The 23455-nt window shown below is 45.9% G+C and overlaps 1 protein-coding gene across 1 annotated transcript in view; it reads left to right on the top strand.

The window, feature by feature from the left end:
- The window catches only part of LOC132869944 (leucine-rich repeat-containing G-protein coupled receptor 5-like), a gene marked incomplete at its 3' end in the record, with an annotated part of 250936 nt that overhangs the window by 125739 nt on the left and 101742 nt on the right, over nucleotides 1-23455 (top strand). Inside the window, exon 5 of the mRNA XM_060903511.1 lies at nucleotides 13236-13451. Within this exon, the coding sequence (XP_060759494.1) occupies nucleotides 13236-13451 (216 nt within the window). The remainder of the gene's footprint in view (nucleotides 1-13235; nucleotides 13452-23455) is intronic.

Below are 23455 nucleotides of genomic sequence, written 5' to 3'. Positions count from 1 at the left end.
TCTCAGGATAGTGGAGTCAAGGGGATCTGCCAATATCCCTTTGTCAAATCCAGTGTCGAATAAAAACGAGCCGTCCCTAGTCGATCGAGCAACTCGTCAATACGAGGCATTGGGTATGCATCAAATTTAGACACCGCGTTGACTTTTCTATAGTCCACACAGAACCGGACCGACCCGTCGGCCTTGGGAACCAAGACCACCGGACTGCTCCAGTCACTGTTGGACTCCTCGACAATGCCCATTTCAAGCATGGTCTCGAGTTCTTCCCGAACCACCTTTTTCTTGTGTTCGGGCAGTCTGTAAGGGCAGCTGAGCACTACCACCCCCGGGGGCATCTCAATGTGGTGTTCTATGAGGCGGGTACGGCCAGGCAGGGGCGAGAACATGTCAGAAAATTCTGTTTGCAACCGGGCGACCTCCGCGAGCTGGGTTGGGGAGAGGTGGGCTCCACAGGGGACCGGAGCGGTGGGTGATGCCAATTTTCCCTTTTGAACCTCCGGCCCCAGTTCCGCCTTCTTGGGAACCACCGACACCAGCGCCACGGGGACCTCCTTGCTCCAACGTTTTAACAGATTGAGGTGGTATACCTGTAACGCCCCACCCCTGTCCGTTCGCCTCACCTCATAGTCGACGTCCCCGACTCGCCATGTGACCTCAAAGGGTCCTTGCCTCCTGACGATTAATTTAGAGCTTGACGTGGGCAATAACACGAGTACTTTGTCTCCCGGTGTGAATTCCCTAAGGCGCATGCCCCTGTTGTACAGGCGGACTTGACGTTCTTGAGCCTGCCGCAAATTCTCCTGGGTTAGGTGTGTGAGTGTGTGGAGTTTTGCGCACAGGTCAATAACGTATTGAATTTCATTTTTGCACGGGGAAGGTCCCTCCTCACAATTTTCCCGCAGCACATCTAGGATGCTGCGTGGCTTATGCCCATATAATAATTCAAACGGGGAGAACCCCGTGGAGGCTTGTGGGACCTCTCGCAGTGCGAAAAGCAGGGGTTCGAGCCATTTATCCCAGTTACGTGCGTCCTCGCTTACAATTTTTTAATTATGTTTTTGAGGCTGTGATTAAACCGTTTGACTAAGCCGTCCGTTTGTGGGTGATAAACGCTGGTGCGGATTGGCTTGATTCCCAATAACCCATACAGTTTGCGCAGTGTGCGTGACATGAACGTAGTGCCTTGATCAGTCAGAATCTCTTTGGGGATTCCGACTCGGGAGATAACGTGGAAGAGCGCTTCCACAATACTACATGTGGAGATATTGCGGAGTGGCACCGCTTCCGGATATCGCGTTGCATAGTCCACCAGAACTAAAATAAAGCAATACCTTCATGTTGACCGATCTAATGGCCCGACGAGATCCATCCCAATTCTTTCGAACGGGGTCTCAATTAATGGGAGAGGGCGCAAAGGCACTTTTGGGATGGCCGCTGGATTTACTAACTGGCATTCGCGGCATGCTGTACACCACCTACAGACATCGCCGCGAATCCCTGGCCAATAGAACCGGGCCATTATTCGGGCTAGTGTCTTATCCTGCCCTAAGTGTCCAGCCATGGGATTTAAGTGAGCCGCCTGGAATACCAATTCCCGGCGGCTCTTTGGGATCAAAAGTTGGGTTATTTGTTCCTTAGTTTGAGTGTCCTGCGTCACTCGGTATAATCTATCCTTAATAATGGAAAAATCGGGGAAGGACGGGGTGGCGTTTGGCTGGAGCGTTTGACCATTGATTACTCTCACTTGGTCAAACGCATGCCGCAGAGACTCATCTCGCGATTGCTCTAACGGAAAATCCGCAAGGGATTCCCCGAGAGAGGGAGGAGGAGCCTGCTGCTCCTCACTCTGATGCGGTGATGACATAGACGGCTCTGTGACAGCTGCTTCCGCCAATGCCACTCCGGGACCTTCCCCCGCTAAACTACGGCAGGACCCACTCTTCACTAAGTGCGTCATTAAATCCCAAAATCCCGGCCAATCAGTCCCCAAAATTATCGAGTGGGTGAGGCGAGGATTAACCGCCGCCTGAACTCTAAATTTCTCCCCTCGAAACAGAATGTGGACCGACACTAAAGGATAGTTGTGAATATCCCCGTGCACACACAACACCTTCACCAATTGTGCTCTCCCCAATGCCTCGTTTTGCACCAGGCTCTGGTGGATTGTGGTCTGATTACAGCCGGAATCCACCAAAGCCTGATACGTATCCCCTTGGATACTCACTGGTATGCGATACGCTCCGGCCCAATCGAGGGCGGTTCCTGGCGCATCAGGGATCTGGACCACCGTGCCCACCTCCATCGCCGAGCACTGATGCTGGAGGTACCCTGGCTCCCCGCAGCGCCAGGACACCGGCCCGGGCTCTCTCTCTGCACCGGTGTTCCAGATATCACTCACCTGAGGGGGGGAAGACGCAGACACGGAAGTAGGAAACGGTAGGACACCGCGGGTGCGGCGGGCCGGCTGGGGTGGAGCCAGCCCCCGCCTCCGTGGTGGGGGAATGGGGCGAGGGAGAGGAACAGAAGGGGAGAGAGAGGGGAGGGGAGAAGGGGAGACACGCTGTCCTGCCGTTGGAACGGCCGCCATATGGTCCTCCGCCAGCTCAATGGCCTGATCCAGCGACGCCGGGCGATGGCACTGGACCCACTCTGCGGTTCCTTCTGGAAGTCGAGCGACGAACTTCTCCAGCACTACCAGATCAATGATCTCCTCAGCATCGCTGTTGTCGGCCCTCAGCCACCGGCAGCAGGCATCCCGGAGTTGCTGGCCAAACGCGAACGGCCGGCCGACGTCCTCCAGGGGCAGCGCACGGAAGCGCAGCCGCTGCTGCTCCGGAGTGCGACCCACGCGCTGGAGGACGGCCCTGCGGAGGTCCGCGTAGACCAGCCGGCTGTTGGCGGGGAGCTGTAGCGCGGCCAGCTGCGTCTCGCCTGTGAGCAGGGGGAGGAGGCGCTCTGTGCGCTGTTCCACCGGCCAACCCCACGCCTCTGCTGCCTGCTCAAAGAGAGCGAGGAAGGCCTTGGGGTCATCGTGCGGGCCCATCTTCGTCAGGGTGAGGTGGGAAGGGCCTGCGGTGGTGGAGGTGGTGGACTCCGCCGACACGAGTAGGTGCCGGAACACCCGGCGATCTTCCTGCTGTGCCAGCACCAGGGCCTCGAACCTTCGCTCCTGTTCTTCCCGGAGGGCGACCAGCGCCTGGTGCTGGCTCTGTTGGGCCGTGGCGAGGGCATGGATCAGGTCCTTGAAGGGGGAGGACTCCATGGGGCTGTTCTCTCCTGCGCTCCGTCCCGGGTTTCAGCACCACTGTAGCAAGTGTTCTAGGTGGGTGGAGCACAGAAGCACGGCAGGCCAGAACTGAGTTCTCAATAACTCTTTTATTGTCAGCTTTTCAGCTTCTACACGTTTACTCATACACACACACGCCACACACACATGTCTTCTGGTCGGGAGAGCTCCCTTCGTCTGCGCTCCCTCTCCTCTTATAGGGCACGGTCACTGGGGAAGACACACAAACACAGGTTAATTCCCGTCAGGTGCAGTGATTCCACCACTTACCTTCCCTGACTCCGCCCTCCATTCACAGACCGACGCTTGACCACGCCCCCGCTGCCACAACCATCTATTTAAATCTTATCAGTGTTTTTGGAAGTTGGCATTTGAAAGCAGGAAATTCGCAATGTTTAGCCATCAATAACTGAGGCACTTTGGTACAATAATATTGGCACTTACACTGACACCTGAAAAGAACACTTCAGTACCCTGGAAGAGTTGGTGAATATGACTGAAGAGCAATGTAGGCATACAGGCAGAGGTGATAGACGGATGCAGAGCAGCACAAAGGCTTGGCATTACAAACTATTCAATGGATTTTGCGATGTGAGTGTATGGTCATATTGTAAGTAGTTTAAGTAGGACTATAGGAAGATAGTACAGTTATTCTTGATGTTTTTTCCTCATTAATAATAATAATAATAATAATAATAAATATTTATTTATTGCGCACATTCCATGTAAAGCTCGATGCTCTTACAAAATAGAAATACAGTTAGGTCCATAAATATTTGGACAGAGACAACATTTTTCTAATTTTGGCTCTGTACATAACCACAATGAATTTTGAACAAAACAATTCAGATGCAGTTGAAGTTCAGACTTTCAGCTTTAATTCAGTGGGTTGAACAAAATGATTGCATAAAAATGTGAGGAACTAAATCATTTTTTAAACACAATCCCTTTATTTCAGGGGCTCAAAAGTAATTGGACAAATTAAATAATTGTAAATAAAATGTTAATTTCTAATACTTGGTTGAAAACCCTTTGTTGGCAATGACTGCCTGAAGTCTTGAACTCATGGACATCACCAGATGCTGTGTTTCCTCCTTTTTAATGCTCTGCCAGGCCTTTACTGCAGCGGTTTTCACTTGCTGTCTGTTTGTGGGCCTTTCTGTCTGAAGTTTAGTCTTTAACAAGTGAAATGCATGCTCAATTGGGTTGAGATCGGGTGACTGACTTGGCCATTCAAGAATATTCCACTTCTTTGCTTTTATAAACTCCTGGGTTGCTTTGGCTTTATGTTTTGGGTCATTGTCCATCTGTATTATGAAACGCCGACCAATCAGTTTGGCTGCATTTGGCTGGATTTGAGCACACAGTATGTCTCTGAATACCTCAGAATTCATCCGGTTGCTTCTGTCCTGTGTCACATCATCAATAAACACTAGTGACCCAGTGCCACTGGCAGCCATGCATGCCCAAGACATCACACTGCCTCTGCCGTGTTTTACAGATGATGTGGTATGCTTTGGATCATGAGCTGTACCATGCCTTCACCATACTTTTTTCTTTCCATCATTCTGGTAGAGGTTGATCTTGGTTTCATCTGTCCAAAGAATGTTCTTCCAGAACTGTGCTGGCTTTTTTAGATGTTTTTTAGCAAAGTCCAATCTAGCCTTTTTATTCTTGAGGCTTATGAGTGGCTTGCACCGTGCAGTGAACCCTCTGTATTTACTTTCATACAGTCTTCTCTTTATGGTAGATTTGGATATTGATAGGCCTACCTCCTGGAGAGTGTTGTTCACTTGGTTGGCTGTTGTGAAGGGGTTTCTCTTCACCATGGAAATTATTCTGCAATCATCCACCACTGTTGTCTTCAGTGGCGAATTTAGCAAATTGGGGGCCCCAGGTGAAGGTATGTATGGGGCCCCCCTCATCCGATCCAAAACAAACAAACAAAAAAAACGTACCGACTGCATGGTGGATAGGCAGGTAAAGCTAATCTATAGGGAAGTAAAGGTTGGAGAGGAGAAAAAAACATTCCCCTTTTGGTCTATGAACAAAATGAGTGTATGTGTCAATAAAAGGCTGATTCAATTACTTTTGCTATCTAGAAGTTAGTGATGGGCATCTTCTATTATGAATTGAGAGGATAACAAAAAACAACAGAAATCATTGGAATTAAGAAATAATATGAATTTTGTATTGTTAGGCCTAAATGATTACCTTCTCTCTTTTGCGTTTCTGTCCCGTCCTATCTCTCTTCCTCATCCCTCTGTTTCTTTTCCTCCTCATGCCTGTTTTTACTTTCTCTCCCTTGTCTTTCTTTCTCTTTCTCTCCTTCTTTTTCTGTTCTTCTCCTGCTCTTCTTTATGACTGTGTTTGAGTGCTGAGTATTCCATCTGCTTTTGTCTCGGTCCCTTACTCTCCTCCTCCCTCTCTTCATCCTCATGCCTTTTTTTGTCTTTCCCATCATGTTCATACCAATCTTACTCTGCAAGCCTTAGCCTCAGCAAATCATATAATTATGGAGTCTGTATCAATAGTTTCCACTATCTCATGTTCAATAGAAATGATAGCCAGGGATGACAGTCTTTCTTGGGACATAGATGAGCGCAGATATGTTTTCAATCATTTCAGTGTAGAGAAACTTCTCTCATCTGATGCAATTGTAACAGGAAGTGTGAGCAAGAGCTGCAGGGCTATGCTCAGATTTGGAAAAAGATCTAGGAGATTCTCTTTGTATATGTAGCTAAGAACTTCCAATGGTGATGAGATGTGTGGGGGGAAAGACCTAACAGCACCTGTAATTTCCATTGTTAGGTCCCCTGCATCCATATCCTCCATTGCCTTCTCAAACCTGTTGCAGCATTCACCTAGATTGCCTGCCTGTACAGTGCTTTTCATTGTTTCAGTGGAGTAGAGAAATCCATACAAATGAAAAAAGTTCTCCATGTACAGTGGGGCAAAAAAGTATTTAGTCAGCCACCAATTGTGCAAGTTCTCCCACTTAAAAAGATGAGAGAGGCCTGTAATTTTCATCATAGGTACACTTCAACTATGAAAGACAGAATGGGGGGAAAGAATCCAGGAAATCACATTGTAGGATTTTTAATGAATTAATTAGTAAATTCCTCGGTAAAATAAGTATTTGGTCACCTACAAACAAGCAAGATTTCTGGCTCTCACAGACCTGTAACTTCTTCTTTAAGAGGCTTCTCTGTCCTCCACTCGTTACCTGTATTAATGGCACCTGTTTGAACTCGTTATCAGTATAAAAGACACCTGCCCACAACCTCAAACAGTCACACTCCAAACTCCACTATGGCCAAGACCAAAGAGCTGTCAAAGGACACCAGAAACAAAATTGTAGACCTGCACCAGGCTGGGAAGACTGAATCTGCAATAGGTAAGCAGCTTGGTGTGAAGAAATCAACTGTGGGAGCAATTATTAGAAAATGGAAGACATACAAGACCACTTATAATCTCCCTCGATCTGGGGCTCCACGCAAGATCTCACCCCATGGGGTCAAAATGATCACAAGAATGGTGAGCAAAAATCCCAGAACCACACGGGGGGACCTAGTGAATGACCTGCAGAGAGCTGGAACCAAAGTAACAAAGGCTACCATCAGTAACACACTACGCCGCCAGGGACTCAAATCCTGCAGTGCCAGACGTGTCCCCCTGCTTAAGCCAGTACATGTCCAGGCCTGTCTGAAGTTTGCTAGAGAGCATTTGGATGATCCAGAAGAGGATTGGGAGAATGTCATATGGTCAGATGAAACCAAAATAGAACTTTTTGGTAAAAACTCAACTTGTCGTGTTTGGAGGAGAAAGAATGCTGAGTTGCATCCAAAGAACACCATACCTACTGTGAAGCGTGGGGGTGGAAACATCATGCTTTGGGGCTGTTTTTCTGCAAAGGGACCAGGACGACTGATCCGTGTAAAGGAAAGAATGAATGGGGCCATGTATCGTGAGATTTTGAGTGAAAACCTCCTTCCATCAGCAAGGGCATTGAAGATGAAATGTGGCTGGGTCTTTCAGTATGACAATGATCCCAAACGCACCGCCCAGGCAATGAAGGAGTGGCTTCGTAAGAAGCATTTCAAGGTCCTGGAGTGGCCTAGCCAGTCTCCAGATCTCAACCCCATAGAAAATCTTTGGAGGGAGTTGAAAGTCCGTGTTGCCCAGCAACAGCCCCAAAACATCACTGCTCTAGAGGAGATCTGCATGGAGGAATGGGCCAAAATACCAGCAACAGTGTGTGAACCTTGTGAAGACTTACAGAAAACGTTTGACCTCTGTCATTGCCAACAAAGGGTATATAACAAAGTATTGAGATGAACTTTTGTTATTGACCAAGTACTTATTTTCCACCATAATTTGCAAATAAATTCTTTAAAAATCAGACAATGTGATTTTCTGGATTTTTTTTCTCATTTTGTCTCTCATAGTTGAGGTATACCTATGATGAAAATTACAGGCCTCTCTCATCTTTTTAAGTGGGAGAACTTGCACAATTGGTGACTGACTAAATACTTTTTTGCCCCACTGTATAAGAATCTCTCCCTAGTCGTGACCAGGGTAGTATCAACTAGGTGTAAGAAGAACTCTCTTCTGAAACTTTCCTCTGCAGTTGAAGTGGTCTCCTCTGTGCCCTCATAGTCAAACTGCCTTTTTGATTTTTTTCTGCCGAACGTCTGGCCAGATTATCTCCACCTCCCCAATCTTCTCTGCAATTTCCCTGGCATCTATTTTAGCGGCATTGAGTCCATTCACCCTGAAATCTTGGAGGAAGTCTACGACTGCAGAGCTTTCCCTCTTCATCGTCTCAATGCTCACTTTGGGGCCCTGTAGTAACTTACTGACTTTGTTGATGACGTACAATACATTGTACCACACCACACAACTTACCATAAATGGCCATTTCTTCAGTTCTTGGCAGAGGCTTGAAGCACTGGATGCACACTCTGAATCCCTCTTTTCTATGGTGAAGTCATGTACAGCCTCCAGGGCATTCAAAATTTCTGGAAGCTGATACCGTACAGCTTTTACAGCCTCCACGCGGCATTCCCATCTGGTAGTTGACAAGGCCTTGATGGTAAAATCCTTCACATTCGCCTGAAGAATGGCCCACCGTTGAACAGAGCCACTAAAAAGATTGTAGTCTCTGTAACACACCATAGAATTTAAGGGATGTTGTGGAGGATTTGGCAGCATCCCCAATGACCAGGTTCAGTATATGACTTCCACACGGGACACAGAGGGCTTTGAGGTTGAGGTCAAGGACCCTCTTTTGTACCCCCTGCTTCTTTCCCTGCATATTACTACCATTGTCATACGATTGACCACGGCAGTCAGAGATATCCAAGAGCAGTGATTACAAATGTCCAAGGAAAAGTTCAAGTAGGCCTTTGCCAGTTGTGTCCTCTGCTAAAAGAAAGCCTACAAAATGCTCGTGGATGGACACACCTTTGTGAAGCTCACAATTAACTATGCGCAGGACCACAGACAGCTGTTCATTGTGGCTTATGTCAAATGTGCAATCCATTATAACAGCATAATATTTGGCACCCTTCACTCTTTTAACAATGGCATCAAGGGTGCCCTTTGCCACATGTGCTATCAGTTCATTCTGGATGTGCTTACTCAAATAAGTGTCTGACAGCTCTTTTTATTGGATTCTTCTTAAATGTTCTTTCATGAAAGGGTCAAATTTTGCCATCAACTGTACTTGTCCTAGGAAGTTTCCATTGCCATGCTCATATAACCCCTCTGTATGCCCACGAAAAGCAAGATTTCGCTCAGCTAGATGGGTAATTATGGCAAGCAATCTATTTAAAATGCTTCTCCATCTCTCAATTTCTGCCATCATTGCATTTTGATTCAGCTGATCAATGGCTGTGCCTGTCTGAAGTCTTTGGGTAAGTGTGTGCCAGGACTCCATATGAGACACATGTTCAGCAGAGCTCTCATGCTGTTTCAGGTGAGCTCTGAGGTTTCTCCAATTGTTAAAACCATCTGAACTTAAGTTTGTTTTCCCATCTCCAAAAAGTCGGCAACAAAAGCACATAACACAGTCCCCTGATTCACTGCAGATGAGCCACCGCCTATTAATCTTCTCCCCGTTCTTCATTTGGATGCAGTAATTATTACTAGTAAATCTCCGCCCCTCCAGATTTTTGGGGAATTCTAAACTAATTTGTATGGGACCTTGCGAACGATCACACATCGCTCCTCTGTCGTGAGCTTCTTGGGCCAGAGGGACGGGTCATCTGTCAGCAAGCCTACAGTGCTTTGGTTGGTAGCAGCAGGTATGGCACAGCTATGGCTATTACTAGCAGAAGTTTGCGGTTGACTCACCAAAGCCCCATCGTCATCATCATCAGTGTCAAAATGGCCATTACTGGACAACTCTTCCACCTCATTTGTGTCAACGTTGACACTGTCGGTGATGGAAGGTGGCAACAACGTGTCTTGCTTGACGTTATCCTCCTCAGCTAGTGCCACTTCACAGCAGCTAGCTGCTGCTGCTGTACCAGCATCATGTTCAACGTTTTGAATGATGTTGACGTTGTTGTCGCGGTCTCTATTGCTAACAGTAGTTGTAAAAAAGTTTCCCAACTTAGGCAGCATTGTCACATATTTCTCAGCGTCTTTTCGCTTTTTTCTTTTTTTTTTGATCCGCTTGGGTAACTCCTTTTCATTTTCGCGTTGTTCAGACTCCTGTCACTATGTGTTTACCTTTCGCACTGCGCAGCGTTATGGACTAGTCCATTTCATTGTGAAAGTATGGGGTGTATGTGTAGGGACAGATAACCATGAACTGGACATGTTAACTACTACTTCAACGTATTTCTTAGGAATATTAGTAAAATGTACCATACTTTTGAAGTGTTCATGAATCATGATAAGGGGCTTTTTCTTTTTCTTTTTTTTTTTTGAGGTTGGTTGGGGGCCCCCCCACTACAACCGCTGGTGGGGGGCCCCAAGCAGCCGCCTACCTATGCCTCTATGTTAAGACCGCCCCTGGTTGTCTTCTGTGGGCATCCAGGTCTTTTTGCATTGATGAGTTCACCAGTGCTTGCTTTCTTTCTCAGGATGTACCAAACTGTAGATTTTGCCACTCCTAATATTGTAGCAATTTCTTGGATGGTTTTTTTCTGTTTTCACAGCTTATGGATGGCTTGTTTCACCTGCATGGAGAGCTCCTTTGACCACATGTTTTCTTCACAGCAGAATCTTCCAAATGCAAGCACCACACCTCAAATCAACTCCAGGCCTTTTATCTGCTTAATTAAGAATGACATAATGAAGGAATTGCCCACACCTGCCCATGAAATAGCCTTTGAGTCAATTGTCCAATTACTTTTGTTCCATTTAAAAACAGGGTGGTACATGTTAAGGAGCTGAAACTCCTAAACCCTTCATCCAATTTTAATGTGGGTACCCTCAAATGAAAGCTGAAAGTCTGGACTTTATGTCCATGTCCATTATATAACTATAACCTGAATATGTTTCAGTAAATAGGTAAAAAAACAAAATTTGTGTCAGTGTCCAAATATATATGGACCTAACTGTAATATATGTAAAAAAAAGCATATTAAAATACATATTCACTGTGTCTAAAAATGTTGATCAACAATGTCAAATGGTTGTCTTTGATTAAACAAATAAGTTTTTAGGTTTTTTTCGAAAATTTCACAGGAGGATGCTTCATGTATCTCTAATAGAATAGCATTCCACAGTCTGGGGGCACAAGTAGAGAATGCTCGTGCTCCGTAGCTGTTGGTCTTGAATTGAGGACTTGACAAGCACAGATGATCCTTGCTTGAACACAGCATTCATCTTGGTTGGTGGAGCCTCAAAAGATCACTTAAATACTTTGATGCAGAGCCACTAACAGTCTTGTAAGTCACCAGAAGTATTTTGAAGATAATACGCTTGTGAATAGGGAGCCAGTGAAGATCATGGAGAACAGGAGTAATGTGGTCAGATTTCCTCATCATGGTTAGAATACGTGCAGCACAGTTCTGGATGCATTGAAGTTTGTTGATTTGTTTGTCAGGAAGACCATAGAGAAGACTGTTACAGTAACCAAGGTTAGAAGTTACAAATGCATGGATAAGTTCTTCGGCATTGTGCTGGTCCAAAAACTTTCTAATAGTGCCAATGCATCTAAGGGCAAATGAAGCAGACTTGCATATACCGTTTATTTGAGAAACCATAGTGAAGTTGTTGTCAACCATTACACCAAGATCATGCACTTCAGAAGTAATCTTGATCTTTGTTCCATTCATCACAATTGACTCAATTGGATGGTTTTGTAGGTGACGAGAAGAGAAGTGCACAACTTCAGTCTTAAAACTATTACAAACTAGTTTATTATTAAACATCCTGTTAGTGACATCCTGAATGCAACATTCCAGTTTGCCAGTGCAAGGTAGATGGTTGAACCTTTTCACCACAAGATAAATTTGGGTGTCATCAGCATACAACATTGGCTGTAGACCATGTGCACAAATGATATCCTCAATGGGTGCAGCATACAAGGAGAATAGCAAAGGACCCAGAACGGAACCTTGAGGGACACCATACTCTAACACAAATGGCTCAGATTTGGAGTTATTAATCACTGTTAATAAATAGTCAGATAGGATATAATCCAGTCCAGTGCAGTGCCAGTGATTCCATATCTGCTTTGTAGTCTGGCAATCAAAATGTTGTGGTCGATGGTGTCAAATGCTGAGGACAAATCAAGCATAACCAACACGGCGTCATCATGGTTGTCAAGAGCCAGATTCATGTTGTTTGACATATGAAGTAGAGCAGTCTCAGTGCTATGGTTCACTTTATAGGCTGACTGGAAAATAGAGTGTAAGATGTTGGTTAAGCTGTTGGTTAAGACACTATCCGCTCCAATACTTTTCCAAGATGAGGCAAATTGCTGATTGGTCTGTAATTCTTTAATACCTCATGATCTAAGTCAGGCTTCTTTAGCAGTGGAGTGACATGCACAACCTTTAACTGTGCAGGGAAAGCACCAGTTTGTAATGACAGGTTAACCAAAAAAGTAATACAAGGTAGCAGAGCATGAATTGATTTCTTCAACAGACTAGTCGGAAGTGGATCCAGTGTGCAGGACTTTGAAGGAGCACTACTGATGGTCTTTCTCACAATATCAGATGAAACAACATCAAAGCCAGACAGCATAGACTTGGGTAAAAATTCCTGAACCTCCACAGAAAGATCTCTGGGTGGTAAATTATTAAGATCAGATCTTAGAGCTGTTATTTTGTTGGAAAAATACTTATTGAACCTTTCAGCCAGTTCTTGTGGAGAGTCATGGGATGGAAGCAGTGGAGCTTGTTTGGATTTGAATATACCATTCACTAGATGAAACAGCTGTTTCTGGTTTGAACAGACACTCAAACTTGTCTATTTAGAAAGCTTCAATTATTCATTCATTTACCTTCAGTAAGCTCTTTAATCTAGTCAGAGACACAGTGGATCCAGGGTCTATCCTGCAAGTGAGGTGGGAATACACACTGGATGGGACACCAGTCCATGACAGGGCACCATGCACACACACACAAAATAGCTAGGAGCAATTTAGTGTAGCTAATCCACCAATTGACCTGTCCAATGCAGACAACATGCAGAGAAACTCCACACAGACACAAGCTCACAATGGACCTGGGAACCTTAGAGCAACACCTCTGCACCATTGTGCCGTCCTTTAGAAAGCTTAGCTAATTTATTCATTTCAAATGAACAGATGAGTATATAATGGTACTAAATAAAGTGTATCTAAAGTCCTCTCTATCCCATCACACTCCATTAAAGCCACCTACAAACACAGCCACATCGCTGTGACTTTATTTTAAACAATTCATTTATGAACCTGATCTTTTTGCACCTAACCAGTCAAGTTTACTGTAATCTTTTTCACCAGACGGTTAGATGCAAACCACATTTCAAGAGTGCCACAAGACTGTTTTGATGGACTGTCCTCTTTACGCCACTTGTGGCTGGATGACAACGCTCTGACAGAGGTACCTGTTGATGCCCTGCACACCCTCTCCTCCTTGCAGGCAATGACCTTCGCCCTCAACAAGATCACCCACATCCCAGACCGAGCGTTTGCCAGTCTTTCAAATCTGGTGGTTTTGTAAGTGCTGTCTAACTTATTATTTCTTCACTGTATGGAGCAACATGGAGCATAAAAATGCATGAGATAACGAGACAATTAACAAATAAAATGATAGATTTAGATCTGACATGTTATAGTTTCTGTAGTAGCAGCTAATTTTCAGGGATTTAATCTTGGATGTTCACATAAATGAATTACAAATTAGAAAAACTTGGGACAGTATGGAAAATGCAAATGAAAAAGAGAGCAGTGATTTCTAAATTTACTTTGACTTGTAGTTCATTGCAGACAAAATGAACCCAAGATATTTCATTTGTTTATATATCCATTACTGCATTTCAGGGGCCTCATGTACAAAGCTTGCGTACGCACAAAAAAGCTACGTACGTCACTTTCTGCGCAAACATTCGTATGTACAAAGATTGACTTGCCGTGGAAAAGTGCGGTACTCTACGCAAACCTCATGGCTGGCGTACGCACATTTCTGGTGCATCTTGGTACTTGGCGACACTTAGAGGCAGAGCAACGCAACTACATTTAGGCCTGCTCGGTCAAGAGTCATGACATGGCGATAAGAGGCATCCAAAAATGCATCGGAACATCAGGATGCGTGAATTGAAATGTATGTCAGTCATATGACATTGTCGAGACACATAATGCGAGACTGTTGGGTAAATGCCAACAGATCCATCAACCATCCCTTCCATATTGTAATTACGGGAAATGAGAAACCCCAGCAATATCATTTCGATATTATTCCCATTGACTATTGGTTAATTAATTAAATTAAAGAATGCACATGCAGGACCATGCATTGCAGCTAGCTTAATAGATCTTCCTCGCGCATTTGCCGCGAGGTGTCAGACTGAAATATTATTAGTTGATGTTGCGTGGGGTAGCCTTATCACATAATTACCAAGATCAATATATGAAACGATTTCCAAGTGCGTACAAATCAGACACAACCGCGGTGTGTGGTGTGTTACACAATGTGGCGCAGCGGCACGGCGTGCCAATAATGGAGCGAGACCTGCCGGAGGACCCAGACCCTGGGCCTCACAACGAGGTGCCACAGCGACATGGCATACAAACCCGGCAGCACTTAATAGCCACAATGTGAAAAGGTAAGGACAGACGGGACACGGGACACCATTCATTTTTTAAGATATTCTTTTAATGTGTTATTCAGTTCCTTCAATTCCTCGTGGATTCCCTCGAGGTTGTCGTTAATCGCCTCTATCCCCTTTAAAATTTCCCCCTGCGACTCAAGGACCGCGCGCGTCAGCACCCAGCCTGTGGACCCGGCAACAGGGGCAAGCGGTGGAGAAGGGGGGCAGGTGACAGTGACGCTGGATCCGCTCGGCTGGGGGTCCTCTTCCTGCTCGGGTGGGATGGATTGGGGGCCTCCTGTTGTTCCCTGGCACCCTGCTAGAATACATTTGTCATTAAAATCCTATTGTGGAAAATATGTGCACATGTTTTATTTCTGGTTACATGTGGCTAGGAATATTGGGCCTACTAAGAGAGGAAGACATTTCCTCAAATACAGGGTGTCCCCGAAAAAATGTACACATTAGAGCACTAAAGGTGTTTTTTTGTTTTCAAAACCCATGTAACTCAAATAGACACTCATTGTGGCGCAGGCACTGCGGACGATGCGAATCATACCGTTATCTTGGTATAGGCTACATTCACATTCAGTGGCATACAATCAGTGACCGTTGCATGTCTCATAGCATACACTTTGAACATCACTTTAATTGGAGTTGACAGAACAATTAAGTCTCATCTCATCTCATTATCTCTAGCCGCTTTATCCTGTTCTACAGGGTCGCAGGCAAGCTGGAGCCTATCCCAGCTGACTACGGGTGAAAGGCAGGGTACACCCTGGACAAGTCGCCAGGTCATCACAGGGCTGACACATAGACAACCATTCACACTCACATTCACACCTACGGTCAATTTAGAGTCACCAGTTAACCTAACCTGCATGTCTTTGGACTGTGGGGGAAACCGGAGCACCCGGAGGAAACCCACGCGGACACGGGGAGAACATGCAAACTCCACACAGAAAGGCCCTCGCCGGCCCCGGGGCTCGAACCCAGGACCTTCTTGCTGTGAGGCGACAGCGCTAACCACTACACCACCGTGCCGCCCAACAATTAAGTGATGTATGTGAATTCTATTACACTGTGCTAAAGGCAGGGATTAACGCGAATAAATGTTAATGTTAAATGTTAATAAATGTTAAATGTTAATTTGATTAACGCGAGATTTCTAACATTTAATTAACATTAACGCGTTAGTAAAAGTTGCCATGTCTTTTACCTAACGCGGGCCTTACTGCAGGTCTATTTATACTAATTAACATATTCAGTGTGGAATAATTGAGGGAGGAGACGGGGCGGGGAACGGGGCTCGTGCATGTGCGCCGAATTCCACATTGATTGGGATGTACAACAGGAGAGTGCGTGGAAACCTTCGTACGCACTGATTGATACATCCGGATTTTTTTGGTCGTACGCAAATTTCCCGATTTTGACGTGCGCACATATTTAGTGGGAAATCCACGCAGGTCTTTGTACATGAGGCCCCAGGCCTGCAACACATTCCAAAAAAAAGTCAGGATGGGAGCAGTTTAGGGCAAGTAATGAGGTAAAACAATGAATGATGATGTGATTTTGAAACAGGTGATGTCAACAGGTGATTGTCATCATGATTTGGTACAAAATCAGTATGCAGGAAAGGCCTCATCTTTAAGGAGCAAAGATGGGCTGATGATTCCAGTTTGTCAACAAATGCATGAGAAAATTATTGAAATGTTTAAAAACAGTGTTCCTCAAAGGATATGAAGGGATTTTGATATTTAATCCTCTATAGTGCATAATATCATTAAATGATTCAAGGAATCTGGAAGAATTTCAATGTGTAAAGGGCAAGGGCACAAGCCTAAGCCAAACACCCGTGATCTCCAATCCCTCTGACGGCACTGCATCAAGAACTGTCATTCATCTATAACTGATATAACCACATGAGCTCGGGATTACTTTGGTAAACCTTTGTCAAGCGGTACAATATGGAGTTACATCCACAAATGCCAGTTAAAACTTTACTGTGCAAAAAGGGAGCCTATGTTAACTGTCTCTAGAAGTGTTGTCGACTTCTCTGGGCTTGGAGGTATCTGGGATGGACCATTACACAGTGGAAATTTGTATTATGGTCAGACAAATCAATATTCCAGGTCTTTTTTTGTGGTCCATTGTCAGTAATGCGATAGAGAGCGCCACTTCCAGTTGGACTGCAAACATGGCTGATCTGAACTCCAACACCCAAGAACCACAACGCCCTCTATCGCCTGTCTACTATTTACACCTGTCACTCATTTCCTGGTTAATCAGTCAACGCTTTATAAACACCTCTCCCACACTCACGCAATGCAAAGTATCGTTCAGTGTCTTACCTGGCATACCAAGCCTTGTTATCTGTTCAGTGGCTGTCTGCCGATCGATCGACCCCTGCCTGGCCCTCGACTTCGATTTTGTCTAGTGTTTTGGATTTCTTTGCCAGTCTGCATTCCTCACTCTCCCCTGCACATCAGAGGTGGACAGTAACAAAGTACCTTTACTTGAGTACTGTACTTAAGTACACTTTTTGAGTATCTGTACTTTATTGAGTATTTTTTTGGGCAACTTATGACTTTAACTTCACTACATTTGAAAGACAAATATCATACTTTTTACTCCTACATTTCTATCAAGGTCCTCATTACTCGTTACTATGAAGCAGCTTTGAAGAGTGAATTTTTTTCTTTTCTTTTCTAAAACGTGATTGGTTTTTTTGCAGGTGATACTGAGACAGCCTGTCAGTAATCATTAGGGTCACATCACATCCATAGACTGGATAAAATCAAGATCAATGATTTCTCAGCAGCGTTATTTAACACGATCAGTTGATGGTAGAATGGAAGGAGGCGGTTCTTCTGGGGAATGCACGCACCCACAGTTCTATAGCTAGAACCCATGTTTCAGTTTTCTGAAAGGATTAAAGATTCATTTCATTTTAAATGTTTGCCTAAAACGGACCACATCACAGCCTACAAAAACTTGTCGTCTGACCTGCAGAAGCATATTGAGGTATGTAAACATTTTGTTCCAAGAGAAAGCTTGCAATGAAGTTTTATGTGCTTTTAGAGCTAGCGATAACATTGCAATAGTTATGCAGTCTGGTTAGTCAAATGACTTTCTATGGATTTGCCCACCAAGTTTCCAAAGCCTTGTCCATGGCTAACATTAACACATAGCTACTTAACTTGGACACTGGTAGTTAAGATGTAAAAACAGAGTTATGCTAACAGGAATAACGTTAACTTATCTGAAGTCCTTTCAGAAATGTTTTAGCATAATCTTGCCAAATAAACAAATTGTAGAAATCTTTCTTTTCTAGTAATATTAGCTACCCAATATGATTTTGAGTTTGAAAAGATTTTGCTAGCATGTCAGGTGGAGTTTCACTGACTAGCTAGCTTAATGTTAAACCACCATGATTCCACAGGCAGATTCACATGTGCCTGAATACGTGAGACCTGTGGGATAGATAGTATTGTACTAGTCAGTCACAACAAATTGCGGGAATTTTTTGTTTTGATGTCAGATGATGGTCTTGCACTTTTTTTGTCTTGCTTAAAACAGTGTTGCTGTTGGGCAGTTATTAAGCTCAAGGTGTGGACCTGGGTTTTAAGCAGGTTAGATTGTCCTTTTTATTTTCTGAGCAAGCTGCATTTACAGCTATTCCACTGTCTTCCTGATTAACATACATATACATGTGTGCACACACTACCACAGCTGTGTCAGAACATGACCATGCTGCTTTTTAGATTAGATTAGATTAGATAAAACTTTATTGATCCCTTTGGGAGGGTTCCCTCAGGGAAATTAAGGCTACGTTTACATTAGACCGTATCTGTCTCGTTTTCTTCGCGGATGCACTGTCCGTTTACATTAAACCGCCTGGAAACGCCAGGAAACGGGAATCCGCCAGCGTCCACGTATTCAATCCAGATCGTGTCAGCTCCGGTGCTGTGTAAACATTCAGAATACGCAGATACGCTGTGCTGAGCTCTAGCTGGCGTCTCATTGGACAACGTCACTGTGACATCCACCTTCCTGATTCGCTGGCGTTGGTCATGTGACGCGACTGCTGAAAAACGGCGCGGACTTCCGCCTTGTATCACCTTTCATTAAAGAGTATAAAAGTATGAAAATACTGCAAATACTGATGCAAATACTGCCCATTGTGTAGTTATGATTGTCTTTAGGCTTGCCATCCTTCCACTTGCAAGTGGTAAGTGATGTGCGCTGGGATCACACACACAGCGGCTCAGTCCCGAATCACAGCTTGTTCACTTCACTCGCGCGCTGTGTGAGCTGCGCAAGGCCGGAGTGCGCACCCTCCAGAGGGCACTCGCTGTTCAGGGCGGAGTGATTTGGAGCGCAGGATGCCTGCGGAGCCGAGCGTATCCGTGTATTGGCATTGCTGTGTGCACGCAAATCGTGTATTGGTGTTGCTGTGTGCACACTAATCGTTTTTAAAAACGTTAATCTGATGATCCGCTGATACGGTCTAATGTAAACATGGGCTAAGATTCCAGCAGCATCATTACAGATAAATAGAGAAAAGAAATAGAGAAAACTTCTAGATAATTAATTTTAATTTAAGTATTTACATATACAAATATAAAAGAATAAGATATGGGGAAGAGAGGAAGGGGGAGAGAGGAGGAAGGGGGGAGAAGTGGGGTTAGGGTAAGTGTCTGTGTGTGTGGGGGGGGGAGGAGCAGGAAAGATATTGCACTTTATATTGCACATTATATTGCACATTGTCCGGTATTGCTTGTTAGGCTAGGCTACTGCTCCTTCCCGTCCTCTGTCCTCCTGTTACCCCTCCTATCCCCCAGAGAGGAGTTGTACAGTCTGATGGCGTGAGGGACAAAGGAGTTTTTGAGTCTGTTCATCCTGCACTTGGGAAGGAGCATTCTGTCACTGAACAGGCTCCTCTGGTTGCTGATGACGGTGTGCAGAGGGTGACTGGCATCGTCCATGATGTTCAATAGTTTGTCCATAGACCTCTTCTCTGCCACCATCACCAGAGAGTCCAGCTTCATGCCGATCACAGAGCCGGCCCACCTGATCAGTTTGTCCAGCCTGGATGTGTCCTTCTTGGATGTGCTGCCCCCCCAGCACACCACGGTGTAAAACAGGACACTGGTGACCACAGACTGATAGAACATCCACAGGAGTTTCCTGCAGATGTTAAAGGACCACAGCCTCCTAATGAATTATAGCCTGCTCTGTCCCTTCCTGTATAAGTGATTGGTGTTGCAAGTCCAGTCCAGCTTGCTGTCCAGCCACAGCCCGAGGTACTTGTAGGAATCCACAGCCTCCACCTTGACTCCCTCGATCAGAACTGGTGTGACCTTGGTCTGGACCTCCCAAAGTCAATGATCAGTTCCTAGGTCTTCGAGGTGTTGAGCTGCAGATGGTTCCTGTTCCCTCACCAGGCTCCTATACTCCTCCTCTCTGTTGTCACTGATACACCCAACGATGGCTGTGTCATCGGCAAACTTCTGAATGTGACACAGCTCCCGAGTTGTAGCAGAAGTCCGCGGTGTACAGGGTGAAGAGAAGAGGGGCCAGCACCGTGCCCTGGGGTGCTCCGGTGCTGCTAATTACAATGTCAGACGTGATGTCCTTCAGCCTGATGTACTCCGGCCTGTCAGTGAGGTAGCTGGAGATCCAGGTGACCAGGCAGGGGTCCACTCGCATCCTGTTCAGTTTGTCCTGAAGCAGTAGGGGCTGGATGGTGTTGAAGGCACTCAAGAAGTCCAAGAAGAGGATCCTCACTGTGCCATTTCCCTTATCCAGATGCGAGTGGGCTCGATGTAGCAGGTAGAGGATGGCGTCTTCCACACCAACACCTGCCCGGTACGCAAACTGCAGACAGTCCTGGGCATGTTGTACCTGGGGTCTGAGGAGGCTGAGGAAGAGCCGCTCCAACGTCTTCATCAGATGTGAAGTGAGTGCCACCGGTCGGAAGTCGTTCAGCTTGCTGGGCCGATTCTTTTTGGGAACTGGAATGATACATGATGGCTTCCAGAGGGTTGGCACTCTCCCCAGCTGCAGGCTGAGGTTGAAGATACGTTGGAGTGGTTCACCCAGTTCAACAGCGCAGGTCTTCAGTAGTTGTGGACATACCTTGTCCGGGCCTGCTGCTTTCCTGGGGTGAAGCTTCCTCAGTTGACCTCTGACCTGGTCTGCAGTAATTCATAGAGGAGTCTGTGTTGAGGTGGGGGAGGAGGGGGATGCTGTGATGACTGGGGGGGAGGTGTGTTGAGGGAAGAAGGAGAGATGGCTGCAGTGAGGGAGAGGGTGTGGGGGACGTGGGCTGGTTGAACCGATTGAAGAAGTCATTCAACTCATTCGCCCTCTCCACTGTCCCCTCAATGACTCTAGTCTTTGTATTGTGGCCTGTGATGGTTTTCACACCTTCCCAGACCTCCCTCATGCTGTTCTCCTTCAGCTTCTGCTCCACCTTTCTCCTGTAGCTGTCCTTAGCTTCCCTCATGCAGCGTTTCACCTCCTGCTGTGCTGCTTTCATCTCCTCCCTATCCCTGCTCCTGAAGGCGGCCTTCTTCCTGTTGAGGACAGCTTTGACTTCCTGTGTTACCCATGGCTTGTTATTAGGGTAACACCATACAGTCTTAGCGGGGGAGACCACGTCTGCACAGAAGTTGAGGTAATCTGTCAGACAGTGTGTCAGCCCCTCTATGTCCTCACAGTGTGGGCGAAGCAGCACATCCCAGTCCATGATGTCATAGCAGTCTCTGAGGGCATCTTCCATTTCAGGGGACCACCTCCTGATGGAGCTAGTTGTTGCAGGCTGCCTTTGAACCAGGGGGATGTACTTCGGCTGTAGAAGAACGAGGTTGTGGTCAGACTTCTCTAGTGGGGGGAGGGGTGTGACTCTGTGTGCATCCCTCACATTAGCATACAGCAAGTCAACTGTCCTGTTGTTCCTTGTTGGACAATCCACAGCCTGGTAAAAAGCAGCCAAAGTAGAGTCCAAAGTAGCATAATTAAAGTCCCCAGAAATCAGAATCTCATCTCATTATCTCTAGCCGCTTTATCCTTCTAGAGGGTCGCAGGCAAGCTGGAGCCTATCCCAGCTGACTACGGGCGAAAGGCGGGGTACACCCTGGACAAGTTGCCAGGTCATCACAGGGCTGACACATAGACACAGACAACTATTCACACTCACATTCACACCTACGGTCAATTTAGAGTCACCAGTTAACCTAACCTGCATGTCTTTGGACTGTGGGGGAAACCGGAGCACCCGGAGGAAACCCACGCGGACACAGGGAGAACATGCAAATTCCACACAGAAAGACCCTCGCCAGCCATGGGGCTCGAACCCGGACCTTCTTGCTGTGAGGCGACAGCGCTAACCACTACACCACCGTGCCGCCCAGAAATCAGAATCAGAAACACTTTTATTGCCAGGTGTGCGAACACACACGAGGAATTTGACTCCGGTACCACTTAGCTTTCATAGTGCAACACAGATAAAAGCATATGCACAAAACAAGTGAACAAACAAACAAAACAAAGCAATGCGAGATGAGAGAGAAATGATCATAAATGCCTCAGGGTGCTGTGTCTGCAGCCTTGTTGTGACAGAGTGAATCCTCTCATATGCATCTGCCTTTGGAGGGATGTAAACACAGATGGTGATCACGTGACTGAACTCCCTCAGCAGATAATATGGCCGCAGGCTAACAGCTAGCAGCTCCAAGTCTGGGCAACATAAAACTGTCTTTACGGAGATATGTCCCGGTTTGCACCAGCGGTTGTTAACATAAATGATGAGTTCCCCACCTTTGCTTTTCCCGCATGTGTTAGTGTCTCTGTCAGCTCTCACAGCAATGAATCCCCACAGGTCCACGTTAGCATCTGGTACAAGGTGTGTTAGCCATGTCTCCATAAAGATAAATAGGCTGCTCTCCCGATAAATCTGCTGGTTGTTCAGTGCGGATAGCTCATCGACTTTATTCGGCAGTGAGTTCACATTCCCCATGATAATGGAGGGAATGGATGGTTTGTAGCACCGCTGGTTGTCCGCTAGGCTAGCCTTTAGCTTAGCTCCAGCTTTGCAGCCCCTGGGTTTCCTCCTCAGTTCCGCTGGGATGGGGTGTTGTATCCGGGCTCGTCCCATTGTTTTCAGGGCCAGCAGCTCCTCTCTTGATTAAGTGAGAAAACTGGCTCCTGGTTGCGTGTTAAAGTTAAATATATCCATGTTATATAGTAAAACACACTATGTCTTCGTAAGAAGAGTAAAAAAGTAAAAAAAAAAAAGGTGGAAAAAAAGAGGTTTAAAGAGATAAACACTACAGAGCTACTGGAGAGGCAGCCGTCTCACACAGCGCCCAAACAGATAAACAGATTTTGGGGGTGGGGAGGAGTGTTACAATTAAAAAAAAAAGACTGTAGAAGCTGTCTGGATGTGGGTGGAGCACAGAAGTACAGCAGGCTGCTGTTCATGTTTAGATTATGTTTATTTTGGCTTTTCAGCACAATACTTTCTTTCATTTGGGACAGACACTCAGACAGACACTTCCACCCGCCCAATTGCACACTTTTTTGGGTTAGCTGTGAGACCTGCATGCCTCAGCGACTTTATGACGGCCCTAATGTGTTTGAGGTGCCACGGCCAATCATTGCTATAGATGATAACGTTGTCTAGGTACACGGCTGCGTAGGCAGCGTGGGAGCGGAGAATCCTGTTCATGAACCACTGGAACATTGAAGGAGCCCCAAACAACCCAAAAGAAAGTGTGACGAATTGGTGTACCCCAAACGGTTTGGAAAAGGCTGTTTTCTCTCGGGACAGAGGAGTCAAGGGGATCCGCCAATATCCCTTCGTTAAATCCAGTGTCGAGTAAAAGCGAGCAGTGCCTAATTGATCGA

This window comes from Neoarius graeffei, chromosome 21 (genome assembly GCF_027579695.1).
Source record: "Neoarius graeffei isolate fNeoGra1 chromosome 21, fNeoGra1.pri, whole genome shotgun sequence".
Classification (NCBI taxonomy): Eukaryota; Metazoa; Chordata; class Actinopteri; order Siluriformes; family Ariidae; genus Neoarius; species Neoarius graeffei.
This window is presented reverse-complemented; position numbering and strand designations above follow the sequence as displayed.